General features: G+C 46.4%; 1 protein-coding gene across 5 annotated transcripts in view; it reads left to right on the forward strand.

The window, feature by feature from the left end:
- The window catches only part of DENND4A (DENN domain containing 4A), a 261,785-nt gene that overhangs the window by 73,363 nt on the left and 167,835 nt on the right, over window positions 1–20,587 (forward strand). For all 5 annotated transcript variants that reach the window (XM_063925588.1, XM_063925589.1, XM_063925590.1 and 2 more), the window contains exon 5: window positions 20,012–20,181. In XM_063925588.1, the coding sequence (XP_063781658.1) occupies window positions 20,012–20,181 (170 nt within the window). The remainder of the gene's footprint in view (window positions 1–20,011; window positions 20,182–20,587) is intronic.

Consider the following 20,587-nt stretch of genomic DNA (forward strand, 5'->3'; position numbering starts at 1 on the left):
TGATTAGTTTCCCAAGAAATGAGGTTTAGATTGAGAAAAGCAGAGGACCTAAGACTGAGCCCTGCAGTACTCCAACTGAAAGAGGTAGCGAAGAGGAGGTGGATTCAGAGAAACGGACACTGAAAGAGCAATTAGGTAGGATAGGAACCAAGAGAGGGCTGTGTCCTGAATACCTAGGGATTGCAGTGTTTGTGAGGAGAGAGTGGTCAAAAGCAGAGAGATCTAGAAGAATAAGTAGTGAGTAATGGCCTTTAGACTTCGCAATGACCAGATCATTCTCTACTTTAGTCAGTGCTGTCTCTGTGGAGTGTTGGGAGCGAAAGCCTGATTGATGTGGGTCCAATAAGTTATACGAGTAAAGAAAGTGTGTGAGGTGAGTGTAGGCAAGTTTTTCAAGTAGTTTGGAGAGACATGGGAGCTGAGAGATGGAACTGTAGTTTGAGAGAGTGTTAGGGTCAGAAATTTTTTTTTTTTCAGATTGGGAGTAATCACTGCATGCTTTAAAAGTGAATGAAAGATACCAGTAGAGAGAGAGAGAGATTACAGATGTTAAGGTTGGGATGAGCACGGGAGACAGAGCTTTACTTATCTGTGAGGGTATAGGTTCAAGAGGAGAGGTAGTAGAGTGGCAGGATGAGAAGAGTGTTGATACTTTCTCTTCATTTGATCCCACAAATGAAGATTAAGTGCCAGAGGGTTCATGTAAGGAATTGAGTAGGTCACTGGTTGAGGAAGAGCATACCATTTCAGCTTGGATCTTCTCAATCTTGTCCTTGAAGTAGGAAGCAAGATCTTGTGCCTTGATAGTGGCTGACGGGTTGGGCGAAGGAGGGTTGACAAGTGATTTAAATGTATTAAAAAGTCGTTTGGGGTTAGAGGCTTGAGCAGAGATGAGAGTTTGGAAATATGTTTGTTTGGCAGTGTCCAGAGCATTACAATAAGAGTGGTAGACAGTCTTATATGTGATGAAGTCACTTGGAATACGAGATTTACGCCACTGGCGTTCAACTTTACGTGATAGTTTTTGTAGGTGTCTTGTTACTTTAGAGTGCCACGGTTGACATCTAGGCCTACGTGGAATGTGATGGGTAGCTGGAGCCACTTCGTCAAGGGCTATCTCTAGAGTTTGGTTCAGGTGTGATACAGCCATCTTAGGAGAAGTGAATGCAGAAACGGGTAAAAGCAGTTGTTGCAGTGAGGTGGAAAGTTCTTGAAGATTAATTGCATTAATATTTCTGCGGGTTTGAAGAGGATTGGAGGATGTCAGTGGCATGGAGTTTGAAGTATTAGAGGAGAGCATGCAGGTGATAAGGTTGTGATCTGAGAGAGGGAAAGGAGTGTTAGTGAGTTCAGAAATGGAGCATAGTCTGGTGAATACTAGATCAAGGCAGTGGCCCTCCTGATGAGTGGAGGAGTCAGTCCATTGGGAGAGGCCGAGCGAGGAGGTTAGAGAGAGTAGATTGGAGGCATGAGCAGCAGATTTTGGACTATTAATAGCAATATTGAAATTTCCCATGATAATGGTGGAGATATCAGTGGATAAGAAGTGAGGGAGCCAGGCAGAAAAATAATCAAGAAATTGTTTGGGATGCCCAGATGGGCGATAGATAGCTGCAACACCCAGAGAAGGAGTGTAAATTCTGATATAATGTACTTCAAATTATGTAAAGGTGAGTGATGGAACCTGTTGTAGAACTGTGTATGCAAAAGATTGGGATAGTAATAATCCAACTCCACCTCCTTTACTGTTACCAGGCCTGGGTGTGTGAAGTGGAGACCACCGTGTGACAGTGCCGCAGGGGAGGCCATGTCTGGTTGTGTGAGCCATGTTTCTGTAATAGCCAGCAGGTTGAAGTTGTTAGATATGAAGAGGTCATGAACAGATGTAAGTTTGTTACAAACAGAGTGTGCATTCAATAAGCCACATTTTAGTGATTTGGAGGGTGATGGGAGACATGTAATGTTTGAGGTTAGCTGTATTTCTATATTGCTGTGAATCAGGTGAATGTGAGTGGGGCAGGTGTTTGGGGCCTGGATTAGGTGAAATGTCACCAGCTAATAGCAGTAAGAGGGAGAAGTAGATATAGTTGTATGAGGTTTGTGAATGATTTTTATGGTGTCCAGTTGTGGATGTTATTGTCAAAGTACAAAGATGAGTAAAAAGCTCATGAGTGTTAATAAGAGGTGTGTGGATAATTGAGGCAGCAATGTGTACAGAGGGGTCGTTTCAGGGAAAGTAGACAATGTATTTACTTTGGAGAGAATACCGTGGAGTGCAATGAAGTACAACAATTTGAGGTGCATGGTGTGTTTGTGAAAGAAGGTATTGGGGCTAGAGCAAGAATGTGCAAGTTTTTGAGTTGATTCTTCAAATACTTGATTACTGATGTTGTTTAGCTGTTCATTTACAAATACCTTATTAATGCGGATGCACATTGACCAGCACAGCTGAACCTAGATTGCATGTAATGAAAACTATGGCTAATTAATACAGGCTACCAATGAGAAAAATGTGATGTTGATGAAAGGCAATAGATTATACTGTATTGGACTAGGCAAACAGCCATATAGACCTTCATGGAGTATGGATTAATAAGTAAAATTTGAAGTACAAGTATTACAATTGCTTACAAATCATGATAGCAACTTTTACTCTAAAGGTGGGTACAAATTGGCCGATATATCGGCCGTTCTCTTGAACGACCGATATATCGCGGGTCCGTCGGCCAGTGTGTACGGCCTATACGTCTGTGAACTCCGTCGTTCACAGATGTATCGCGTCGGCCCCGCAGCACAGCCGTTGGCCAATATATCTACCGATATATTGGCGCGGCGCTGTGTGTGTACGGGCGGCCGGCCGACCGCCCGTACACATGCTGCGACAGCCGGCGGTGATTGACAGCTGAACTGGGCGGGCTTGTGTACACGCCCGCCCAATTCATGACGTCAGTCCCCGATGGATCGGCCAGTGTGTATGCTCAACACACTGCCTGATCCGTCCATAGATATATCTGCCGATCAATTGATCGGCAGATATATCTTCCAGTGTGTACCCACCTTAAGCATAGATTGTTTGCATAGTGATCATAGTGGGCAGGGGGTTGGGTGATACCATCACAGAAACACAAAACACTAACAGATCAGACTGTTCTTAAAATTGTTTCAAGTTACCTATGAATGCAGTAATATTAACTAAGCCCAATGTAGCAGTGTATGCTGGGAGCAGTAGTTACCTATGAATGCAGTAATATTAACTAAGCCCAATGTAGCAGTGTATGGAGATCACTCTGTCATGCTGATTGAGTTAGAATAACTGACTAGAAGCTTTAAAAGGAGGGTGGTGCTTGAAAAAAAATTGTTCTTCCTCTGTTATCCATGGTTACCTGCAAGGAAACGTGCAGTCATCATTGCTTTGCAAAAAAAGGGCTTCACATGCAAGGATATTGCTGCTAGTAAGATTGCATCTAAAGCAACCATTTACCGGATAATGAAGAACTCCAAGGAAAGAGGTTCAATAGTTGTGAAAAAGGCTTCAGGGCACCCAAGGACATTCAGCAAGCGTCAGGATTTCTCCAAATGTTGATTCAGCTGCGCGATCGGGGCACCAGCAGTGCAGAGCTTGCTCAGAAATAGCAGCAGACAGGTGTGAGTGCATCTGCAGGCACAGTTAGGTGAAGACTTTTTTTGAGGATGGCCTGGTGTCAAGAAGAGAGGGAAAAAAGCTACTTCTCTCCAGGAAAAACATCAGGAACAGACTGATATTCTGCAAAACGTACAGGAATTGGACTGCTAAGGACTGGGGTAAAGTCATTTTCTCTGATGAATCCCCTTTAAGATTGTTTGGGGCATCTTGAAAAAGGGTTCCTGAGAAGGAAAGGTTAACGTTACCATCAGTCCCTTGTTATGCCAACAGTAATGCATCCTGAGACCATTCATGTATGGGGTTGCTTCTCAGCCAAAGAAGTGGGCTCACTCACAATTTTGCCTAAGAACACAGCCATGAATAAAAAATGGTACCAAAACATCCTCCAAGAGCAACTTCGCCCAACCATCCAAGAACAGTTGGTGACGAGCAATGCCTTTTCCAGTATGATAGTGCCTTGTCATAAGGCAAAAGTGATAGCTAAGTGGCTCGGGGAACAAAACATTGACATTTTGGGTCCATGGCCAGGAAACTCCCCAGACCTTAATCCCATTGAGAAATTGTGGTCAATCCTCAAGAGACGGGTGGACAAACAGAAACCCACAAAGTCTGACAAACTCCAAGCATGGATTAGGCAAGAATGAGTGTCCATCAGTGTGTGGCCCAGAAGTTGATTGACAGCATGCCAGGGCGAATTGCAGAGATCTTGGAAAAGAAGAGTCAACACTGCAAATTTGACTCTTGGCATGAACTTAATGTAATTGTCAATAAAAGCCTTTGACACTTATGAAATGCTTGTAATTTTACTTCACTATACCATAGTAACATCTGACAAAAAGGTCTAAAAACACTGAAGCAGCAAACTTTGTGAAAACCAATACTTGTGTCATTCTCAAAACTTTTGGCCATAGCTGTATGTACTAAGCCTTGGGGATAGTGGGCGGAGACAAAGTACCAACATACCGGCTCCTGTCAACACAGATTGTAACATGATCGTTAGGAGCTGATTGGCTGGTACTTTATTTCTCTCCACATTTTATAGGCCCTACACACTGGGCGATAATACTGAAAGATACTGTATGAACGTTCTCGTTTTATTAATGAACGAGATACTGTTCATATCTTTCAGTATGGAGGCACCAGCGATGAACGATGCGCAGCCCCGCTGCTTGTGCATGCAGGCCAATATGGACGATCTCATCCATATTTGCCTGCACTGCTATGGAGCCGGGTGACGGGGGGAGTGAAGAAACTTCACTCCCCACGTCACTGCCCCCCCCCCCCCCCCCCCCCGCCATATTCGCCGTCGGGCAGCTTGGCGGCGGATCTGCCAGTGTGTAGGGCCCATAACTCTCACCAAGGCTTAGTAAATAATCCCCTAGATTACTTGTACCAAAGCATTCCATCCCATTAGGACTTTTTAAAGTCTATAATACATGTGTTCTATGTTAAGTTTATCTATTTAAGGGGTGAACTTTGCACTCAGTAGGGGTCAGAGGTTGTACACCTACATCAATAGAATGATGTTAAATACAGTCACTTCCAACTGTAATAAATACATGCAGACAAAACACTTTTAAAACTTCAGAGCAAAAACTAATTACTTTTTGCACCTGGCTATTCTTATTGTTCCTGCCAGTTCAGTTATATGCCTATGTCCTTTGTGCCAAACACAATAACAACATTGCAAGTTGATCATTTGTCCTTAGTTGCTGAAGACACCAGGCAAAGACTTAAAAACCACTGTGAATAAAACAGTTCTTATTTCATCTGGAATAGGACAGGTTAAAACTCATCTGTACAACATCTGTTCTAGCTAGACATCCCTTTTGTTATCACTGTGCACCTCTGCCAATAGTTTATTTGGCTGGTAATTATAAAAGTATTTTGGAAGCTCTAAGTACCAATTACACTGTTAGCTAAGTAGCTGTTGAGGTCTTTACTATCCTTAGATAATTCCATACTGTTACTGTAAATGGAGCGATCAGCTATAGGATGCTTTGAATGTCATCTTATTAGCGATGATTGCTTCTGAAACAGTTGTTAGATAAGAATTCGAGGGACAAATTAGGCCCGAGAATAAATAAGCGTCCTGGGTTTTTTAAAAGAAGGAGCCTGGGGCAGGGAATGGGAGAAAGGGGGAGGGGAGGGGGGGGGGGGGGGGATAGAGCAGGTAGCATAGCAGCATCCTATAGGAAAAAGGGGAGGAGAGTTACCTGGGAGGTACAAAAGACCAGGAATGCCAGGCAGGCTCCCTCTTTCATGCTGATCAAGGATCCAAGAAGGCACCCACCTCACAGCTCCTGGAATCAAGGAAAGGAATAAGTACAATTTCATTATTAAGCCTCCCCGCGCTCCCCCTCTCCTACGCGTCAGTTATAACTACATTGCAGCCCACAACCTAAGCCCCCCTCCATACATTGCGGCAGTTCACCGCAAAATATACTTAGGCTCTGCCCAAACGCAGCCCCGTCAGCTAGCACCCGCACAGCAGCATGCGCAGGCCCAGGAGGAATGCCCCCCCCCCCCCCCCCCCCCCCCCGGCGTCTCATCCAGGCAGACGTGGCAACGCTCAGTTCACCACGCGGCGCTGCTCCCCCCCCCGAGGGCCCCGGCCGGGATCGGCGGGACCGCCGCCCGCGTCACCCCTCCATACGTGGCTGGCGCGCGGCGGCCTGGAAGCAGGCTCCGGCGAGCCAGCCCGCAGCCAGTCACAGGCCGCACCCCCCCTCCTTCCGGCGCCGAGCGATCGCGTCACGCTCGGCCCAGCCGCAGCAGCAGCCACAAACCCCGGCTCCGGCGGGGCAGGCCCCACCGCCGGAGCCCACACTTACACCCCCAGCGACGCTGCACAGTAGCGGCGCGTACCCACACACGCTGGTACGCGCCCAGCAGCGGCAGCAGCCACAGATAACGGCTCCGGCGGGACAGACACCACCGCCGGAGCCCGTGCACAACCCACCCCCCCAGCGCTGCAATTAACACACCCGTACCCTCTAATACTGTCTCGGGCACCCTCACGCCGCAAGCGCAGGCGGGGCAAACTGCGTACAGCCAACCGCAATACGCAATGACGCAACAGCTGGGGTGGGGGCAGCAGCACACAGCGCTCCCCCCCCTACCCCCCTGGTGGCAGGCGGGCCTGCACCTTCCCCCGGCCCATTACCCACACTGGGCGGGATACTGGCCCACCAGTATCCAGCCCCATGGTACCCAACCCCGTCGCAGCCCACAGCAGCAAGACAGCACGCTTAAATAGTTAATTATTTCCATAAATTTTCCCTTTTCTGTCATGTTACTTTGTAATATGGTACTTTTCCCTTTCACTTACTGTACTTACTTACAGATGATCAGACTACTCGTCTCGTTTCTCCTTACGGCTTAGCTTCGGGGGGAGCCCACGCGAAACTTTGCAATCGAATGATTCCTTAGGATGCACGCAGAGGGACCACCCAGAATAAGTATCATGTATTTACAGGCTAGGGGTATGGCTTCTGCGCTGTGGCTTAGTGGGTTAAAGCGACGGTCTGGTAAGAAAACATAAGATAATCACTCCAGCCTTGGAGTTTGTTTTAAAAGACAAACGCATGGGAAGCAGATCATATAATCAAACCCCACATCTAAGCAGCCCTCCCCTTCCCCGTTGCTAAGGCTTCCCTCATAAAATCTTTGCTCGCACAGTAATACACTAGCTTCCCCCCTTCTTAATTACTGATAGCATGTCCAGCAGACGCTATCTGGCTGGGGGTTATCTTATCTCCCCTCCTCCAACAATGTTAGTGGTTCCCTTTCATCTTCCCCTGCACATAACCCCTCCCAGCAGTGTGACCAGTGTACGGTATACGAGGGAGGGGGTGTAAAAATAAAAATACATAAATAAATGAAATAAAAGAGCAGGGGGGTGCTGGGTAGAATTACAGGGTTGTGGGAGTTATTTGCAGCGCATAGTGTGTAATAGTGTCATAGTAGACAGTATAACATGGGTCAGTGGTTACATTGCAGAGTCAGTATTAAATTACAGCGTATAAAGTATGATAGGGTTATAGTATGCGATTGATGCAAGGATCGCAGAAGTGCAACGGCATGTATATATTGCAGGGTAGAATAGGTACTAGTAATGCTGCTTTCTCTAACGTCCTAAGTGGATGCTGGGGACTCCGTCAGGACCATGGGGATTAGCGGCTCCGCAGGAGACAGGGCACAAAAATAAAGCTTTAGGATCAGGTGGTGTGCGCTGGCTCCTCCCCCTATGACCCTCCTCCAAGCCTCAGTAAGGTTTTTGTGCCCGTCCGAGCAGGGTGCAATCTAGGTGGCTCTCCTAAAGAGCTGCTTAGAAAAAGTTTTTTATTTTTTTTATTTTCAGTGAGTCCTGCTGGCAACAGGCTCACTGCATCGAGGGACTTAGGGGAGAGAATTTCAACTCACCTGCGTGCAGGATGGATTGGATTCTTAGGCTACTGGACACCATTAGCTCCAGAGGGAGTCGGAACACAGGTCTCACCCTGGGGTTCGTCCCGGAGCCGCGCCGCCGACCCCCCTTGCAGATGCCGAAGTTGAAGAGGTCCAGAGGTCCAGAAACAGGCGGCAGAAGACTTTCAGTCTTCATAAGGTAGCGCACAGCACTGCAGCTGTGCGCCATTGTTGTCAGCACACTTCATACCAGCGGTCACTGAGGGTGCAGGGCGCTGGGGGGGGCGCTCTGGGCAGCAATGTATTATACCTTTTTTATGGCTAAAATACATCACATATAGCCCTTGAGGCTATATGGATGTATTTAACCCCTGCCAGATCTCACAAACTCCGGGAGAAGAGCCCGCCGTTTTAGGGGGCGGGGCCTATTCTCCTCAGCACACGGCGCCATTTTCCTGCTCAGCTCTGCTGAGAGGAAGGCTCCCAGGCTCTCCCCTGCACTGCACTACAGAAACAGGGTTAAAACAGAGAGGGGGGGCACTTATTTGGCGATATGATTACATATGTGAAAATGCTATAAGGGAAAACACTTGTATAAGGGGTTGTCCCTGTATAATTATAGCGTTTTTGGTGTGTGCTGGCAAACTCTCCCTCTGTCTGCCCAAAGGGCTAGTGGGGTCCTGTCCTCTATCAGAGCATTCCCTGTGTGTGTGCTGTGTGTCGGTACGTGTGTGTCGACATGTAGGAGGACGATGTTGGTGAGGAGGCGGAGCAAATTGCCTGTATGGGTGATGTCACTCTCTAGGGAGTCGACACCGGAATGGATGGCTTATTTAGGAATTACGTGATAATGTCAACACGATGCAAGGTCGGTTGACGACATGAGACGGCCGGCAAACAAATTAGTACCTGTCCAGGCGTCTCAGACACCGTCAGGGGCTTGTAAAAACGCCCATTTACCTCAGTTGGTCGACACAGACACAGACACGGACACTGACTTCAGTGTCGACGGTGAAGAAACAAACGTATTTTCCTTTAGGGCCACACGTTACATGTTAAGGGCAATGAAGGAGGTGTTACATATTTCTGATACTACAAGTACCACAAATAAGGGTATTATGTAGGGTGGGAATAATCTACTTGTAGTTTTTCCTGAATAAGATAAATTAAAGTGTGTGATGATACGTGGGTTTCCTCCGATGGAAAATTATTGGAGGTATACCTTTTCCCGCCAGAAGTGAGGGCGAGTTGGGAAACACACCTTAGGGTGGATAAGGCGCTCACACGCTTATAAAAACAAGTGGCGTTACCGTCTCCAGATACGGCCGCCCTCAAGGAGCCAGCTGATAGGAAGCTGAAAAATATCCTAAGAAGTATATACACACATACTGGTGTTATACTACGACCAGCAATCGCCTCAGCCTGGATGTGCAGCGCTGGGGGGGCTTGGTCGGATTTCCTGACTGAAAATATTGATACCCTTGACAGGAACAATATTTTATTGACTATAGAGCATTTTAAGGATGCATTTCTATATATGCGAGATGCGCAGAGGGATATTTGCATTCTGGCATCAAGAGTAGATGTGATGTCCATATCTGCCAGACGATGTTTATAGACACGACAGTGGTCAGGTGATGCAGATTCCAGACGGCACATGGAAGTATTGCCGTATAAAGGGGCGGTCCATCGGACCTGGTGGCCATGGCAACAGCTGGAAAATCCACTTTTGTTACCCCAAGTCACATCTCAGCAGAAAAGGACAGTCTTTTCAGTCTCAGTCCTTTCGTACCCATAAAGGCAGGCGGGCAAAAGGCCAGTCATATCTGCCCAGGGTTAGAGGAAAGGGAAGAAGACTGCAGCAGGCAGCCCATTCCCAGGAACAGAAGTCCTCCACAGCTTCTGCCAAGTCCGCAGCATGACGCTGGGGCCATACAAGCGGACTCAGGTGCGGTGGGGGGTCATCTCAAGAGTTTCAGCACGCAGTGGGCTCACTCGCAAGTGGACTCCTGGATCCTACACGTAGTATCCCAGGTGTACATTGGAAATTCGAGACGTCTTCCCCTCACAAGTTCCTGAAGTCTGCTTTACCAACGTCTCCCTCCGACAGGGAGGCAGTATTGGAAAAAAATTCACAGGCTGTATTCCCAGCACGTGATAATCAAAGTACCCCTCCTACAACAAGGGAAGGGGTATTATTCCACACTATATTGTGGTACTGAAGCCAAACGGCTCGGTGAGATCTAAAAGATTTGAACAATTACATACAAGGGTTCAAATCAAGATGGAGTCACTCAGAGCAGTGATAGCGAACCAGGACGATATGGTGTCACTGGATATCGGGGACGCTTACCTACAAGTCCAAATTTTGCCTTTCTCACCAAGGGTATCTCAGGTTCGTGGTACAGAACTGTCACTATCAGTTCAGACGCTGCCGTTTGGATTGTCCACGGCACCCCGGGTCTTTACCAAGGTAATGGCCGAAATGATGATTCTTCCTAAAAGAAATATGGACGCTTTCCTGATAAGGGCAAGGTCCAGAGAACAGTTGGCGGTCGGAGTAGCACTATCTCAAGTAGTTCTACGACAGCACGAGTGGATTCTAAATATTCCAAAATCGCAGCTTTTTCCGACGACACGTCTAATGTTCCTAGGGATGATTCTGGACACAGTCCAGAAAAGGATGTTTTCTCCCGGAGAAGAAAGCCAGGGAGTTATCCGAGCTAGTCAGGAACCTCCTAAAACCAGGAAAAGTATCAGTGCATCATTGCACAAAGGGTCCTGTGAAAAATGGTGGTTTCTTACAAAGCGATCCCGTTCGGTAGATTTCACGCAAGAACCTTTCAGTGGGATCTGCTGGGAAAATGGTCCGGATCGCATCTTCAGATGCATCAGCGGATAACCCTGTCTCCAAGGACAAGGGTGTTTCTTCTGCGGTGGCTGCAGAGTGCTCATCTATGAAAGGGCCGCAGATTCGGCATTCAGGACTGGGTCCTGGTGACCACGGATGCCAGCCTGAGTGGCTGGGGAGCAGTCGCACAAGGAAAAAATTTCCAGGGAGTGTGATCAAATCTGGAGACTTCTCTCCACATAAATATACTGGAGCTAAGGCCAATTTACAAGGCTCTAAGCTTAGCAAGACCTCTGCTTCAAGGTCAGCCGGTATTGATCCAGTAGGACAACATCACGGCAGTCGCCCACGAAAACAGGGCGGCACAAGAAGCAGGAGGGAAATGGCAGAAACTGCAAGGATTCTTCGCTGGGCGAAAAATCATGTGATAACACTCTCAGCAGTGTTAATTCCGGGAGTGGAAAACTGGGAAGCAGACTTCCTCAGCATAACCTCCACCCGGGAGAGTGGGGACTTCAGCGGGAAGTCTTCCACATGATTGTAAACCGTTGGGAAAAACCAAAGGTGGACATGATGGCGTCCCGCCTGAACAAAAAACTAGACAGATATTGCGCCAGGTCAAGGGACCCTCAGGCAATAGCGGTGGACGCTCTGGTAACACTGTGGGTGTACCAGTCATGGTATGTGTTCCCTCCTATACATCTCATACCAAAAGTACTGAGAATCAAGGAGATGAGTAAGAACGATACTCGTGGTTCCGGATGGGTCAAGAAGGACTTGGTACCCGGAATTTCAAGAGATTCTCACGGAAGAACCGTGGCCTCTACCTTTAAGAAAGGACCTGCTCCAGCAGGGGCCTTGTCTGTTCCAAGACTTACCGCGGCTGCGTTTGACGGCATGGCAGTTGAACGCCGGATCCTGAAAGGGCATTCCAGATGAAGTCATCCCTACCCTGGTCGAAGCCAGGAAGGATGTAACCGCAAAACATTTTCACCGCAATTGGCGAAAATATGTTGCGTGGTGTGAGGCCAAGAAGGTCCCTACAGAGGAATTCCAACTGGGTCGTTTCCTACATTTCCTGAAAACAGGACTGTCTATGGGCCTAAAATTAGGGTCCATTAAGGTTCAAATTTCGACCCTGTCAAATTTATTCCAGAAAGAACTGGCTTCAGTGCCTGAAGTTCAGACGTTTGTAAAAGGGGTACTGCATATACAGCCTCCTTTTGTGCCCCCAGTGGCACCTTGGGATCTCAATGTTGTTTTGAGTTTCCTAAAGTCACATTGGTTTGATCCACTCACCACTGTGGACTTAGAATCTTCACCTTCCATGTGAAATATTTTATTAGCCCTGGCTTCAGCCAGGCGTCTGTCAGAATGGGCGGCTTTATCATATAAAAGCCCTTACTTAATTTTTCATTCTGACAGGGCAGAATTGAGGACTCGTCCTCAATTTCTCCTTAAGGTGTTTTCTGTTTTTCACATGAACCAACCTATTGTGGTACCTGCGGCTACTAGGGACTTGGAGGACTCCAAGTTACTTGACGTTGTCAGGGCCCTGAAAATATATGTTTCCAGGACGACTGGAGTCAGAAAATCTGACTCGCTGTTTAGCCTGTATGCACCCAACAAGATGGGTGCTCCTGCTTCTAAACAGACGATTGCTCGCTGGATTTGTAGTACAATTCAGCTTGCTCATTCTGTGGCAGGCTTGCCACAGACAAAATCAGAAAAAGCCCATTCCACAAGGAAGTGGGCTCATCTTGGGCGACTGCCTGAGGGGTCTCGGCTTTACAACTTTGCTGAGCATTTACTTGGTCAGGGGCAAACACGTTTGCTAAATTCTACAAATTTGATACCCTGGCTGAGGAGGACATGGAGTCTCTCATTCGGTGCTGCAGGGTCATCCGCACTCTCCCGCCCGTTTGGGAGCTTTGGTATAATCCCCATGGTCCTGACGGAGTCCCCAGCATCCACTTAGGACGTCAGAGAAAATAAGAATTTACTTACCGATAATTCTATTTCTCGTAGTCCGTAGTGGATGCTGGGCGCCCATCCCAAGTGCGGATTGTCTGCAATACTTGTACATAGTTATTGTTCCAAAAAAAAATCGGGTTGTTATTGTTGTGAGCCGTCTGTTCAGAGGCTCCTACGTTTTGTCATACTGTTAACTGGGTTCAGATCACAAGTTGTACGGTGTGATTGGTGTGGCTGGTATGAGTCTTACCCGGGATTCAAGATCCTTCCTTATTGTGTACGCTCGTCCGGGCACAGTATCCTAACTGAGGCTTGGAGGAGGGTCATAGGGGGAGGAGCCAGTGCACACCACCTGATCGTAAAGCTTTATTTTTGTGCCCTGTCTCCTGCGGAGCCGCTAATCCCCATGGTCCTGACGGAGTCCCCAGCATCCACTACGGACTACGAGAAATAGAATTATCGGTAAGTAAATTCTTATTTTCACATAGCAAAACCTGCTTTTGAAACGGTTCTTAAAACGGGTCTGAGCAGTTAAACCCATTTCACATCTCATGTTGTAACCAGCAAATTACCATTTCATTACCTTTTTTGGTACCTTTCACACTGAACCCGTTTCACCCATAGAAAACAGTGGTTGTCATTATAAAGGGACTTTTCTAGCCCACACATTATTAATAAGTATTAATTAAATTAATTATTAATAATTTTGGATAGTAGTACGATGGAACCCAGCAGCTTGAAGCATTGTGCTATGTTTTATATATGAGGGTATCCTTGACGGTCCCAGTAATTTGGCAGCAGATTTCCTCATCCCCTCTGATCCTAAAGCAGCTCCCTCACCTCTTCATCACTCCAATTAGACATTTTATAACGGCTTTGCAGTCTAAAAGTTTATAAAGCCACTCTCACATGTGTCTCCTGTGTTTTCCAAGCTGTTTCCTGGTTGTGGATGCGGACATCACACATGGAGACAGCCTATGACCTGCTGGGGCTTGCAAATACCGTTTCAGACCCTTTCACACTGCACAGTGAAATGGGACTGAAACGAGTAGGACCCTTATTTTTCACTGTTTCAAAATACCTGTAGTTTTGGAGCGGTAAATTGAAGGGGATCCTTTCACATCGCAGCTTGACCTGTTTAGGAAGCCAGTTAAAACGGCAAAATACCGGGTACGGGCTGCGGTGTGAAAGGAGTATAGTATACGAGATAAAGCAAATCAGCAATGTCATTGCCGCACGGGTATTTTACAGGGTACGGGTCGTACTAGGTATACAGCGTAATGATTACTAAGGGCATTGCGGCAAGAGCATATTTCAGCATCATAGGTATACTAGCGGGCTAATATAAAGCTTAATACCTGATCGAATGGCCGGGGGGTATTTTGCAGATTATAGAGGGGAATAGCGATAAATTATACAATATAAGGCAGAACAGTCATCGCATTGCCGTGAGCATGTATTATAGCATTGATAGTAGGTATATAAGAACAGTATAATACAGATCAGTGTGGGACAGTCACGCACCATATCGTTCATATTAGCAAATTTTTCGGTATTACCCGTGGCCTTAGCTCCATTATTATTGTATTGCAGTTAGTCGGAAGGCGTCACAGGCGATTTGCAATGCCTTGCACAGTCCATACATTAGAAAAATGCCTGGGTACACAGAGCATAACGAGACAGTAACAAAAACCAAAAATAATAATAATAATAATAAATAAATAAAAAATAGACAGGCCATGATATGCATAGCGCGGGACAGCCCAGCGCTACACAGTACAACTTCCACTGTGCTAAACGCAGGGTTTAATCCCCTGGCATTGTATTATGTGGTATATAGTTATAATGATAACCGCTTAGTACAAAGTAGCTTGTTATATAACCTGAGTGTCATACAAAAGGCAGGCCTGGGAGACAAAGCAAGTAGCGATAGCGATCTCAATAGAAAAACCATCAAAGCTGCTTTGGGGAATGCGCAGTATTATGTTCACTTAGGTAGCAGAATAGCTGAAACGCACCATTTATGGGGCAATGGTTAGCATTACGGCCTCGCAGCACTGAGGTCATGGGTTCAATCCCAGTTCTTAATTCATATTACATTTACTAGCTATGTCTTTAAGCGCTGAATAAGTTTGTTCCATAACCAAACGGTCATACAAAATGCAAGGCAAAGCAAGTAGCGGTAGCGATCACAGTAAAAACCCATCAAAGCTACTTTAGTGAACGTGCAATATGATGGTCACTTATAGTATCATAATAAGGTAGACAGGACAGAAGGAAAAGGAAAGCCAAAGGTCCAGGCGCAAAGCGAAGGTTTAAGGGCTGAATAGTACCTCGTCTCTGCATAAAGTAGGGGTCAAGGCTGCATGTGCCTTAGCGGTATACGGGATAACGTAGGACAACTATAGTCTGGCGCAAGGCATGAATATCAATTCAGCGTAAACGCACCAGTTATGTGGCAATGGGTAGTATTACGGCCTCACAGTGCTTAGGTCATGGGTTCAATCCAGTTAAGAGCATTCTTTGTGGAGTTTATATGCACTCTCGGGTGGCTTATTTCATATGATAGTTGCTAGGTATAGATCATAGTGCGCTATATGATGAGTATACCTAACCGGATTGAACCCGTTAGGAGGTAAAATTTTTATTTAATTTTTTTATTTTCGGTGGAGGCACCATCAGGATGTAGAAATTTTTTATTTTCGGTGGTGGCACCGTTAGGATGTAGAAATTTTTTATTTTCGGTGGAGGCACCGTCAGGATGTAGAAATTTTTTATTTTCGGTGGAGGCACCGTCAGGATGTAGAAATTTTTTATTTTCGGTGGTGGCACCGTTGGGATGTAGAAAATTTTTATTTTCGGTGGAGGCACCGTCAGGCCATTTGAAAGTGTAATTATCAACTGACAAGACATGGCAGTATTGGCACGTAAGGGGTTGCCAGCGGGCGAGATCAAAAAGCTGGGCAGGTGGAAATCAGGAGCGTACAAGGTATACTTACGCGCGGAAAAGCAAGACTAGAAGGCAGCTCGGCGTCTTTCGCGAAACCCAAGGCCTTAAGCTGCCCGCCATAAATGGGGGAATGAAGGACTTTTTCCAATTTTGCCCTCAAACAAAAAGAGGTTTTGTGGTTTTCACCTTCATATGGGTCGCGCGAAAGTTCGCACCATAGGTCCGCATACAACAGGGGGTAACGATTATGTGTAATTCTACTTTTCAGGAGTGCAAAAGGTCTAGGGGGCAACGATCTAGGAAAAAGCAAGGGGAGCGAGCTGATTACGGCAATCCAAGCCGACATACAAGGGCTGAAGGGCCGGTGGCCTAATACACGGATCACATGGTCCGATATAGTCCCAAGGGCACAGGGGGGCCCGGGGTTACAAAGGGTCAGAAGAAAGGTGAACAAGGCGGTAGCCCGTCTCTTAACGGGAGAAGGCGATACGATCGCCAGGCACCCGTTGTTGAGGTACGGAGAGGAAGGGCTGTTCAGGCAAGACGGGGTACACCTGACAGAGAAGGGTTTAGCTTTATTCTTGGGCGGCATAGCAGAAAGCGTCAGTGGGAGGCAGGAGGTAGCAGCGGGTGGCGGGCCTGGGTTCTAGGAACCAGGCTATGGCGGCAAGCAGTGCTCCTCGGCAGTCTGTAGTAGGGCAGCGTCGGTTGGCCGGCACTTCCCCCAGATACTCGGCGAGTTTGTCGTGGCCTCAAGGGCCGACACGGTCGTCATCTTAAGGGTGGACCGGTGCTATGCCAATGGTGGGTAGTGGTACCGCTCAGCTAACTTGCGCAAGGGCGGGACTTAGGTTCCGCCCCGTTGTTTAATTTAGGAGAAATTAATACGGAGGCTGTAGCCGGGGGTACGCACTGCTTTCTCGCCACCCACTTATAGAGTACCAATTCTAATACGATCAATAAATTTGGCTGTGACCTTTTAAATCGCAATTCAGTTGTCCGAGTGTTTATTGGGGAGAAAAGGGGGTAGGGGGTGGACGGCGAGGCCGTTAATAAAATCAATGGACGGCTTAAAGAATTCGAGGGACAAATTAGGCCCGAGAATAAATAAGCGTCCTGGGTTTTTTAAAAGAAGGAGCCTGGGGCAGGGAATGGGAGAAAGGGGGAGGGGAGGGGGGGGGGGGGGATAGAGCAGGTAGCATAGCAGTATCCTATAGGAAAAAGGGGAGGAGAGTTACCTGGGAGGTACAAAAGACCAGGAATGCCAGGCAGGCTCCCTCTTTCATGCTGATCAAGGATCCAAGAAGGCACCCACCCTCCCGCCCAGTTGGTAGGGCAATTGGCCCTGGTAATTAGGAATTGAATTGTTTTTTATTTTCGGTGGTGGCACCGATAGGCCAGTCCAGAGTTTTCATTATCACCAGGGCGAAGGTGAGGTAACTGGAATTTGAAATTAAGTTTACGTCCGGTGGAGGCACCGTCAGGCCAATTCGGTCTTTAATTATGGTCTGGCAAAAGAGGTCCAGCGGGCGAGGCAAGCAGTGCTCCTCGGCAGTCTGTAGTAGCGCAACGTCGGTTGGCCGGCACTTCCCCCAGATACTCGGCGAGTTTGTCGTGGCCTCAAGGGCCGACACGGTCGTCATCTTAAGGGTGGACCGGTGCTATGCCAATGGTGGGAAGTGGTACCGCTCAGCTAACTTGCGCAAGGGCGGGACTTAGGTTCCGCCCCGTTGTTTAATTTAGGAGAAATTAATACGGAGGCTGTAGCCGGGGGTACGCACTGCTTTCTCGCCACCCACTTATAGAGTACCAATTCTAATTCGATCAATAAATTTGGCTGCGACCTTTTAAATCGCAATTCAGTTGTCCGAGTGTTTATTAGGGAGAAAAGGGGGTAGGGGGTGGACGGCGAGGCCGTTAATAAAATCAATGGACGGCTTATGTAAATTCAGACAGGCGCCTTTTGTAACTGAATACATTCTGGAAGTCGACATGTCGGTTTTGTTTTTTTCTGAAAAGTGAATGTATTTTTCATCCGTTCACTTTAAGATTGTCCAGGTTTTAAGTATATCCATGGCTCAGCACAGATGGGTAAATCAAATTGACTGAGTCACTGTTTAAGTCACCTGTGGCCGAACATGGATATACTTCAAACCTGAACTGTTGGGATGCCTTGAGGACTGCATTTGAGAACCTCTGGCTTGTACTGTACTTGTCCTTCCATATATCTGCCCTATTTTACAGCATGCTGCTCTTTGCAGTTTCCAAGTGATCCTTAGTGTAATTTGTTGAACAAGTAGTTGAAGCTCAAAGTAGTTGATTGCTTTAGCTGTTACTCTCTGGATCGGGGTCTTGCAGCTCTGCTCTACTGAAGTCCATTGTCTATACCCTTCTAGCTCATCTGTGTTGTCTGCTGTTTTACCAGTCCTAAGCTCAGTGATAAGGGAATCTCAGGAGTCCTGAAGGGTTTGCAGATCTTATTTCTGTATGACTAATTCCTGAAAGGTGTGAGCTCTGCTGCTCCTCTATCTCATCAGCAGCTAGAAAATCAATAGACAGCCCATCAGGGACTAATTATCTTGCACAGCTTAAGTATCACCACCTGCACCCATTAGTCTTGTTGTTCTTCCACAAATAGTAGCTCAGTAACTTACCATATGGTTCCCAGCTCAGATACATTGACTTCCTAATTTCTTTGGATATTTTAAGTCTCCATTGGAACAAAATGTGAATTCTGCCAAGTGCCAATAGGTGTCTCAACTGCAGTCTGCCCTTCATCTGATGTTTTCATGGCACATCTCTGATTATGGGCTGGATTCAAATGTTTCCCCCGCTCCCTCCCGCCCGCAGCTATTCTAATGTGGCTGTGGACAGGCGCGACAAGTTCATTTCAGCTCGCTACCACTGGAAATTTCAGTTACATGTTGAATGAATTACTGCATTAGAACAGGCCGTTTCTCAAGTGCAGATAATTGCCGTTTTCTATTGTCACTTTACCATTCTGCAGTGCATTTTTCAGATTCACATTTTAATGAATGAATACAGTTGTTTAGTTGATGGCATCTTTGTTCTCATGTGGGGTATGTTTGAGATAACACAGGGATAAAAAGTGCAAAATGGTCCTAAAAAGAATTAATATTTATTTTATTCTTTAATTTGGTAAAACATTTGTTTGTACCCTGCAGTTTTGTACGTTTGCAAGGAATTGATTTTAAAGCTTCTGTGTTACACATTAACACAGACTGCATTGGCCAGCAAAGAATATATTCGCTCATGTAGACACCATGTACAGAGTTTGTCTGTCCTGGATGAGTGTGCTTTATTTGTGAAAGGGGTGTATATACAGCCACAGATTTCTCTTTCTTGCTGTTACTGTCCTTTGTGGACTATTTCCATAGGGTAGTTTTCAGCTCTCCATAGTCTGCCATTGGTTTCCCTGACTTACAGCCTGCTGACCCAGCCAATCATCAAAGCTGGAGGTGAGGTGCAGTGCTGACATGCACTCTGTATGTGGTTTTCAAAGTAACACTTAAGGTTTGTACACACGGTGACATTTTTCTTTGTGATTTTAACTATGGGAGTAATTCCAAGTTGATCGCAGCAGGATTTTTGTTAGCAATTGGGCAAAACCATGTGCACTGCAGGGGAGGCAGATATAACATGTGCAGAGAGAGTTAGATTTGGGTGGGGTGTGTTCAATCTGCAATCTAATTTGCAGTGTAAAAATAAAGCAGCCAGTATTTACCCTGCACAGAAATAAAATAACCCACCCAAATCTAACTCTTTCTGCACATTATATCTGCCTCCCCTGCAGTGCACATGGTTTTGCCCAATTGCTATCAAAAATCCTGCTGCGATCAACTTGGAATTACCCCCTATAATCGGGGTTAGCCCGAATCTCACCGTGTGTATGCACCTCCTGGCAGAATTGACAGAAATCCAGGGACTTTTCCTTTCATGATTTTAGAAACCTGTGGCCACATTTTATTTTGTCTTTTCTATACAAAACGATGGAGAATAACTTTAGGGGCTTGCCTATAGGAGTCTTCCGTAAATAGTTTTATCAAAGGTACTTGTTTGTGTATATTATATGTAACTGGGGTTTGGTTAACTGATGATTTATTTATTTAGATAAGATTCATAATGTCATTGTACTGAACAGCTCTATGTTGTGTTTGTGTAGGTTTGATATGCAGGTATCCTGAGGAAGACTATGAGTCCTTTCCTTTACCAGAATCTGTGCCTCTCTTCTGCCTGCCCATGGGGGCAACAATTGAATGCTGGCCATCCAACAGTAATTATCCGCTCCCCGTTTTTTCTACCTTTGTTTTAACTGGAGCGTCTGCTGAAAAGGTACATTACATTAATACTTGTTGAGTATATTTGCACAGCGCTCGGCTATAAGGAATAATTTAAAATACAGAAAAAAGTGAGAAGCCATATTTAAATGGGTATACCCTAGTGCAGTGGTTTCCAAACTTTTTTGAATCACGGCGTCCTAGAATATCAGAATTTTTTTCACGGCACCCCTAGGCCAAAAATTTCAAATTTAGAAAGAAATATTACATTAAGTAGATCGCGTTTATATGTCATCCTTAGGGATGGTTGTGTGGTGAGGGACAAGATTTGCTTCTGTTTGACCACATATTTTATGACTGGCAGCCACCAGCACTGGTTTTGCCTATTATATTGACCATGAATAATTTGAATTGGTCCTGGACCACCAACCCAGGGCACCCCTGCAAGTGTCCCGAGGCAC

Source organism: Pseudophryne corroboree, chromosome 6, assembly GCF_028390025.1.
Source record: "Pseudophryne corroboree isolate aPseCor3 chromosome 6, aPseCor3.hap2, whole genome shotgun sequence".
NCBI lineage: Eukaryota > Metazoa > Chordata > Amphibia > Anura > Myobatrachidae > Pseudophryne > Pseudophryne corroboree.